Source organism: Cucurbita pepo, chromosome LG05, assembly GCF_002806865.2.
Source record: "Cucurbita pepo subsp. pepo cultivar mu-cu-16 chromosome LG05, ASM280686v2, whole genome shotgun sequence".
NCBI classification, from domain to species: Eukaryota; Viridiplantae; Streptophyta; class Magnoliopsida; order Cucurbitales; family Cucurbitaceae; genus Cucurbita; species Cucurbita pepo.
Genome location: NC_036642.1, coordinates 6564311 through 6572952, shown reverse-complemented (window position 1 = coordinate 6572952; position 8642 = coordinate 6564311). Strand labels below are relative to the sequence as shown.

Here is an 8642-nt window from a genome sequence, read left to right as displayed (position 1 = left end):
AAAAAAAAAAAAAAAAAAAAAAAAAAAAAAAAAAAAAAAAAAAAAAAAAAAAAAAAAAAAAAAAAATCAACTCCAAACATAGACTTCATACGACCAAACAATTCAGACGCCCAAACACCGATTTCATAACTAAATAACTCAATGAATCCAATTAAATAACAACGGAGAACGATTTATGTTCTAATTTTGAAGAAGACCAAGAAACTTGGGACTCATCACTAGAGAGAGAGAAAAGCTTTTAAATCCGAAGGTAGCTTGTATTAACTTATATATTAAGATTCCTATAATGTAATTTCCTCAAATCATAGTCCACTGGTCGAGTCTCATGTCGTGGCTTTACATTAATTTCTCATTAAATTATCGAATTCGAGTTTAGATTTGACACAGAAGATGGGACTTTGTATAGATACAGTTTATTTGTGAGATCAATATTATAAATCACATTAATGTATTAGTTATCAGACTAACCGTGAAACCCAACAAAGCACCAGCTGCAACTTCAATCTCAGTGTGGCCTATTGATTCTTTGAATGACTTCCATTCACTACCCTCCCTTCTTGACCCTTCTTCCACATCAGTTGCCAAGCTCGACGATGCGATATCCTCCTCCTTTAATGGACTCAGTACCGTCAAGGCCCTGGTTCCTTCCTCAGATAACAGGGGACTGCTTCTCTCGAGTTGTGAGTTGACTCGAAGATCCTGATCTTTATAGGAAAAGGATGAGTTCACAGGTGTCTTTGTTTGCAATAGCGTGTTGATTGCTTTAGCATGTTTTCCTACTTCTCTCCTGACTCCCTGCAAAACAAGAAATTTCGTTGTGATTACTCTTACAAAAGTATCGACCGTGATCATAGGAGGACAATACAAAAGTATCGACCGTGAACCGTAAATGACTGATAGAGTGGGAGCTCGTCCCACCCGAGGACTTCCACCCTACCAACCTCCAAACCTCTAGGCTAGATGGTAACTGACTAAGATCATCTGCAACTAAAAGAAAACACAAAAAGGGAACTTTTGCCAAAGATCTCTAGAAGCTTACAAACTCCAGCTGGTCTGATTAACAATGATCAAGAAGCTGGTGTTCAACTCAAAGCCTATAACAACTTTGTCCTCCTTTCCTAAAGCCTTCCACTTGAAGGATGACAATCAAGGGAATGCCAATCACGTTTATCATAAATTTTCTCGAGATTCAATTAAAAATGACCCCCTTTTGTTTCTTCTTTAGGAATCATCGACCAGTTTTTTTTGCCATTCAGATGAGGTCTATGATTTGCCACAGCCAACAGAAGTATAGATTAGACAGAGGGAAGAACCATTTAAGGCTGTCTGTTAGAACCTCATCAATTATCTAATAAACAGTAGAACTGAGGTTACTGGGTCTAAACTCTACACTTGCTAACTGTTATGTATTGCATGAATACATATATCCACATACATCCAGACATAAACATACTTATCATTTCCAGCGACCAAACCACTAATTCATTTTCTTCAAGACTGCAACTTCCCATTCTCAGATACCACCGGAAAGAACCTTGTGCGCATCAATGATCAGAGAAAAAGTCCAGGAAGGATAAAATATATCATAATACACAATAATTGTTAGTGCAGATCAAATACTCTTGCAATGGGGTCAAACTCCAAGCTAAGTACTTAATATTCGCTTATATTATATATCGGTTAACAATTACGATCATTCACCTACCTTAATAAATAATTGAGTTTTGCCTTCGTCTGATCATGTAATATAGCTATAATTGATTAGCATGGTATCCGAAACAACATGAATGAGACTGCAACATGAAACATAGAATTGAAGAAGACTAAAACAAGCCAACAGGAAAAGAAGACACTTTCACAGTATAACAACAGTGCTATTCAAAACTAATTTAGCTATTGCTCAAAAAGATATCAAAAGAAGTTTAGCCTATTCTACAATTCTCAGTTGAACTTGTGATGTACATAAGGCTATTGTCAAATTGAGCATAGCACAACTACTAACAAGATGTGCCCAAGAGATCAAGAGGTTCGAATTCCCCATTCCGCTTATTTGAACTCTAAAAATAGAAACTTCACTACAGGGTATTGACCTGCTTTACTTCGTTCGATTCGTCACACTTGTTCATAAGTATTGATTTTTATTAGGATCTATATCCATTATTCACCCAATAAAATTGGTCATTGGATGTCCTCCAGATAAATTCGAAGATACAGAGCATAAAGAAGATATCAGAGTCCACATGGTAAAATTATGAGATCAATTTCTCTTTCCATCGATGTTCCTCATCCATAGAAGTCCATATTAACTTACTTAGCAGAGCACAACAGAAAATGGTGAAAAATCCCCATTAATCCGCAGAAGAATGGCAGGAAAAGAGTCGGGAAGATCATTAACAAGTAGAACGTGCGCTAAACAAGAAAGAAGAAGAAGAGCCTTCGTACTTGCCTGAGCATCATACATAATAAGGGACGCGTAAATTACAGTTATGCCAAAAATTGAATCTGCAAGACCCCTGCGTTTATATTCCTAAGTAATGTCATGAAAACTTATTCTGAAAAAACAGGCAAATAACTTCTTAGAAACGAAAGCCAATCAACAAAGAAACGCATATTGAGTAGCGGATTACCTCTCAACGCCGAGAATAGTGGCAGCGGCGACCACCGCCTGAAACACATGGCATAACAACAGCAGCGACGGTGGTGATTATATTAACAAAAGAATTCAGAACATACAAGGCAAATAGAGGGTACTAACAGAGGAGTGAGTAGAAGGGAAGCCTCCAGCTCCAAAGGCAGTTCTAAAGTTGAACTCTCTGCCATAAAAAAGAACAGAAGTGAAAGGCTTCGCGAGTTGCCCAATCGCAGCGGACACGCCGGCGGCAACTAAAACCTAGAAAACAAAAACAGCCAAATTGAAGACAATATTCATCCATTAAGAACAAGAAACAGACGATATTATCGATACAGAGTGAGAAGAAGGCAACGGATTACCTTGTTGTGGCTGAGTTGAATGAATTCGTCAAGCAATAAAGCTCTCGGAACGGTGGATTTCAAAGTAGAAGGGCTTGATTTTGATTTTACGAGACGAATGTAAGAGTGGAGGAGACGATTGCAATGGTGATTAATCAGCCGAGTATGAGGGGGAGAGGGAAGGGCAGTGGCGGAGGACCACCATGGCAGTGACATTCCGTTTGCAAGGGCAAGAAGAAAGCTGAGAGGAAGAAGTCTGAAGGTTAAGCTCAGAGGGCGGCGGCCATTGTTAATCTGTTTCCACCCACTTCCTTCTTAACCACCACTCTCCAACTCCTTTATCATCTCCGTCGGAACCAAGGGAAGTGAAGCCACTTTTACAAATCGTTTTTCTCTGAGTTAGGGTTAAGGGATTTTTTTTTAATGTTTTATTAATCCACGCTATTATTCGGACACAATCTAACCTAAAATATATTAAAATTCCGCAAATAAATACAAATCAATTTATAATTATTCACTAATAATATTAATAAATTCGATAAAAAATAAGAATTAAAAATTCTAATATATTAACATAGTTCAACATTGTCATAAAATTAGACAACTAAATACCCATATTGTTTTAGAATAGGTTGAAGTAACCATATAAGGATATATTATGAAATTAAATAAATAATCATTTGTAGGATATATAACAAGATAAAAATAATATAAAAGAAATTAAAATAATATTTTTTTTTTTAAATTTTATTAATTCTCACTTTATAATTATTCAAATACAATATAATATAAAATATATTAAAATTTCGCAAACAAACACAAATTAATTTATAATTATTCAGAATAATAAAATAATAAATTCGGTAAAAAATAAGAAGTGAAAATTCTAACATATTAACCTAGTTTAACATTGTCATAAAATTAAAGACAACTAAATACCGATATTTTTTACAATAGATTGAAGTAACAAAAATATAAAAATAGATCTTGAAATTAAATAAATAATCATTCTATGGTATATAAGAAGATAAAAGTAATATAAATGAAATTAAAATAAGAAAATAATATAAAAGAAATTAATCTAAATAAAATATATTGGAGGATTTTAAATATATTTTATATATTTTATTTTTATTTAGATCGAGTTGTTCGGGTCACTTGAGGGTTTTGTCTCACGAACTCGGGTTGTCGGATTGAATGTACACCCTAGTTTTTCTATTAATATTATTTATTTATTTATCTAAATAATTATTAGAAATTTGGAAATTTGGTTGATATTTATAATTGAGGGACTTATTTAATATAAAATTTAAAATTAAAGGGGTGAATTAATAAATTTGAGAAGTTTTTGGATTAGATAGCAAAACTAGCAACAATCGAGTGATTTTGTCAAAAACGCCCTGAACGTTCGTCCGGCAGCAACACTATTTGGCGCAAGCGCTGGATTTGATCTCCGGAGTGCCGACTGAACAAAAGATCCAAGACTCCAAAGGCTATACATTCGAAGCATTTTCAGTTGCCGCCGATCTGGAAGCTCTAATTTCTAGCGCCGTCATAGATTCGAAGACTGGAGAAGCAAAGACCTCTTATAAACCCTAAACAGCAGTGATTTTTGCTTCTCCGCGGTGAGAAATCACTTTCAGTGTTAGTAATGGGAGTTCTGCCGGAAGAAATTAGCCGTCGATGAAGCGCCGATCAACATTTCTACGACCCGTCGTCACCTATTTAGTTCCAAAACCTCCATGGTTCCACTTATTTCATACGCCCACTGACTCAATCGCTACTTCCAATGAGGTCTCCACCATAATCGAAACAGTCGATCCCATTGAAGATGCATTGGAAATCATAGCCCCTCATATATCATCTGATGTAATTACCTCCGTCATTCAAGAACAGCCGAATGCTCGACTTGGATTTCGAATTTTTATCTGGTCGTTGAGGAGAAGGCACCTGTGCTGCAGCGCCTCGCAGAATTTGATCATTGACAGGTTAGTAAAGGACAATGCCTTTGAATTATATTGGAAAACTCTTCAAGAGCTTAAGGATTCTTCTACTGAAATTTCATCGGACGCTTTCTCTGTATTGATTGAGGCATACTCTAAAGCCGGCATGGCAGAGAAGGCCGTCCAATCGTTTGGCATGATGAAGGATTTTGAATGTAAGCCCAATATTTTTGCTTACAATTTGATTTTGCATGTTTTGGTGCGAAGAGAAGCATTTTTGTTAGCATTAGCGGTGTATAATCAGATGCTTAAATGTAATTTGAATCCTAATGTGGTTACTTACAGCATTTTGATTCATGGATTCTGTAAAACTAGTAAAACTCAAGAGGCCCTTGTACTCTTTGATGAAATGACTGATAGAGACGTATTGCCCAACGAGATAACCTATTCGATTATTCTTTCTGGGTTGTGTCAAGCTAAGAAAATTGATGATGCACAGAGATTGTTCATTAAGATGAGAGCTAGTGGTTGTAGTCCAGATGTAATCACTTACAATGTTTTGCTTAATGGATTCTGTAAGTTAGGTTATTTTGATGAAGCTTTTGCATTGTTGAAATCATTTGAGAAGGATGGCCATATTCTTGGAGTCAAAGGGTACAGTTGTTTGATTGATGGCTTGTTTAGGGCTAGGAGATATGATGAAGCACATATGTGGTACCAAAAATTTTCGAGGAAAAACGTAGAGCCTGATGTTATCTTGTATACTATAATGATCCAAGGCTTATGCCAAGAAGGTCGGGTTAACGAAGCATTGGCGTTGTTGGATGAGATGACGGAAAGAGGGTTTAGTCCAGATACTACTTGTTACAATGCTGTAATTAGAGGATTTTGTGATATGGGTCTTTTGGATAAGGCCCAGTCTCTTCGACTCGAGATTTCAAACCACGACTGTTTCCCCGACAACCACACGTATTCCATTCTCATTTGTGGTATGTGTAAGAATGGGTTAATTGATGAGGCACAACATGTATTCAATGAAATGGAGAAGCTTGGATGCCTTCCTTCTGTTGTGACCTTCAATTCTCTCATTGATGGATTTTGCAAGGCTGGTAAGCTTAAGGAAGCTCACCTTTTGTTTTACAAAATGGAGATAGGGAGAAAACCTTCTTTGTTCCTTCGACTTTCGCAAGGTGCCAATAAGGTTCTTGGTACTGTCGATCTCCAAGTTATGTTGGAACAATTATGCGAGTCGGGGTTGATTCATAAGGCCTACAAGCTTCTTATGCAGCTTGTTGAGAGTGGAGTTTTTCCAGACATTAGAACTTACAACATCCTAATCAATGGATTTTGCAAGACCAACAACATCGATGGTGCTTTCAAGCTCTTCAAGGACATGCAACTTAAAGGGCGCTTACCAGATTCAGTTACGTACGGGACTCTAATAGACGGGCTCCACAGAGTCGGTAGGGACGAGGATGCTCTAGGGATTTTCGAGCAAATGGTAAAGGATGGGTGCAAGCCTGAGCCTTCTGTTTACAAGTCTATCATGACTTGGTCGTGTCGAAGAAAAAAGGTTTCACTCGCGTTTAGTGTTTGGATGAAGTATCTGAGGAATTTTCGTGGCTGGAAAGATGAAAAGGTCAAAGTAGTAGAGGAAAGTTTCGACAAAGGAGACCTTGAAAAGGCGATCTCGAGAATAATCGAAATGGACTTGAACTCAAAAGACTTCGACTTGGCTCCATACACCATTTTTCTCATTGGATTGTGTCAAGCAGGGAGGGCTTCGGAAGCCTTTGCGATATTTTCTGTTCTTAAGGACTTCAAAAGGATTATAAGTTCAGCAAGCTGTGTTATGTTGATTGGTGGGCTTTGCGTTGAAGGAAAACTTGACCTTGCTGTGGAAGTTTTCCTTTATACACTTGAAACAGGCACTATGTTGATGCCTAGAATTTGTAACCAACTGCTAAGGCATCATCTTCATTTAGAGAACAGAAAGGATCATGCTTTTGTTCTTATACGTAGAATGGAGGCTTTTGGATATGATATGAATGCTCATCTCCACCACAGTACTAAGTCACTTCTTCATGATCATTGGAAGTCATTGAAAGCTAAAGCTAGACACGAGCAGCAGTTGACGAATTCACAGCAACGACTCCTAAATGCCACATTTCCTATGGTTGAAAGTAATTAGAGGACTTGCTACATGGTTTTTAGGAGTTAGTCCTTCCTAATTTAACAAGTTTCACCCTTCTTCTTCTTTCCTGAAACTTAAAGGTCATGCCCATGGCGAATAAGGAACCTGGTGTTGAACCAGGGAAAAGGGTCGATGACTTCAAAAGAATTAGACCGAAATATGCCACTGAAAGACTCTACTGAGACAAAAATGGGCTGTTGAAGTACGTCTTCCTCGATTGAGAGCTCCGGGATGTCGAAAGTTGGCTTAAAGTTGGAGGGCAGGTACGAGTGCCAATAATGTTGATAAATTTTCATACTTTTACTCTACAATTTTGTACAACTATCTGATATTTACTTGGAATGAGGAATATGATTTGAAAACATGGCTGCAAGTCTATGTTATAAGCATGTTCTTTTTGTTGTTTCACTACGTAGCAAACTAATTCTGGGTTGGATGAGCAATTTTCATAATTGTGGTTGTCTCCACAATATACACAACTCACTCACTTCATTGACTTGGTTTACTGTACAAATTTTAGGATTTCCTTCTAATGGCAACTTCCTTTAACATATTAGGCATAGCTGATACTTGTGCATAAGTTCCACAAAGTCGATCACCTGCATCTTGTTTCGTTATCTATCTATCATTTACTTCTTGTTCTTGTGTGAGATATATTTTTCTAGACTTGTGTGAGATTCCACATTTGGTGGAGAGGGAGCTTTATTTCCAGACTTGTGTGAGATTCCACCTTTGTTGGAGAGGGAGCTTTCTTTCTAGACTTCTGTGAGATTCCACATTTGTTGGAGAGGGGAACGTGAGATTCCACATTTGTTGGAGAGGGGAACGTGAGATTCCACATTTGTTGGAGAGGGAGCTTTCTTTCTAGACTTCTGTGAGATTCCACATTTGTTTGTTGGAGAGGGGAACGTGAGATTCCACATTTGTTGGAGAGGGGAACGTGAGATTCCACATTTGTTGGAGAGGGAGCTTTCTTTCTAGACTTCTGTGAGATTCCACATTTGTTTGTTGGAGAGGGGAACGTGAGATTCCACATTTGTTGGAGAGGGGAACGTGAGATTCCACATTTGTTGGAGAGGGAGCTTTCTTTCTAGACTTCTGTGAGATTCCACATTTGTTTGTTGGAGAGGGGAACGTGAGATTCCACATTCGTTGGAGAGGGGAACGTGAGATTCCACATTTGTTGGAGAGGGAGCTTTCTTTCTAGACTTCTGTGAGATTCCACCAAGGGGAACAAGCATTCCTTATAAGGGCGTGGAAACCTCTCTCAAATTCCACATTTGTTGGAGAGGAGAACGAAGCATTCCTTATAAAGGTGTGGAAACCTCTCCCTAATAGACGTGTTTAAAAACCGTGAGCCTGACGGTGGTACATCTCCCTAATAGACGTGTTTAAAAACCGTGAGCCTGACGGTGGTACATAACGGATGATATCTCTCTCCCAGTAGACATGTTTTAAAAGTCTAACAACAATACAGGCTAAAACGGATGATATCTACTTAGCAGTGAGTCTTTCTTTCAACCTTTCTGATGTTA

At 37.7% G+C, this 8642-nt stretch overlaps 2 protein-coding genes across 2 annotated transcripts; one reads left to right on the top strand and one right to left on the bottom strand.

The window, feature by feature from the left end:
- Positions 1-253: 253 nt before the first annotated feature.
- LOC111796073 lies at positions 254-3388 on the bottom strand. The gene is made up of 5 exons (XM_023678759.1): positions 2992-3388; positions 2756-2890; positions 2628-2665; positions 2447-2513; positions 254-795 (listed from the first exon to the last, which is right to left on the bottom strand). The coding sequence occupies exons 1-5, from the start codon at positions 3184-3186 to the stop codon at positions 439-441; spliced, it is 792 nt and encodes a 263-aa protein (XP_023534527.1). The 5' UTR covers positions 3187-3388; the 3' UTR covers positions 254-438.
- Positions 3389-4335: 947 nt separating this feature from the next.
- On the top strand, positions 4336-7515 carry LOC111796108 (pentatricopeptide repeat-containing protein At1g79540). The gene has a single exon (XM_023678802.1). It carries the CDS (start codon positions 4654-4656, stop codon positions 7102-7104), a length of 2451 nt encoding a protein of 816 aa, XP_023534570.1. The 5' UTR covers positions 4336-4653; the 3' UTR covers positions 7105-7515.
- Positions 7516-8642: the final 1127 nt, after the last annotated feature.

Excerpts from the sequence above, each read along its gene's own strand:
- LOC111796073 (XM_023678759.1), bottom strand. The coding sequence starts at position 3,186 with ATGTCACTGCCATGGTGGTCCTCCGCCACTGCCCTTCCCTCTCCCCCT. Across the intron at positions 2,891-2,991 it reads TTCAACTCAGCCACAACAAG|GTTTTAGTTGCCGCCGGCGT; the intron begins GTAATCCGTTGC and ends TTTGTTTTCTAG. Across the intron at positions 2,514-2,627 it reads ACTATTCTCGGCGTTGAGAG|GGGTCTTGCAGATTCAATTT; the intron begins GTAATCCGCTAC and ends ATATAAACGCAG.
- LOC111796108 (XM_023678802.1), top strand. The coding sequence starts at position 4,654 with ATGAAGCGCCGATCAACATTTCTACGACCCGTCGTCACCTATTTAGTT.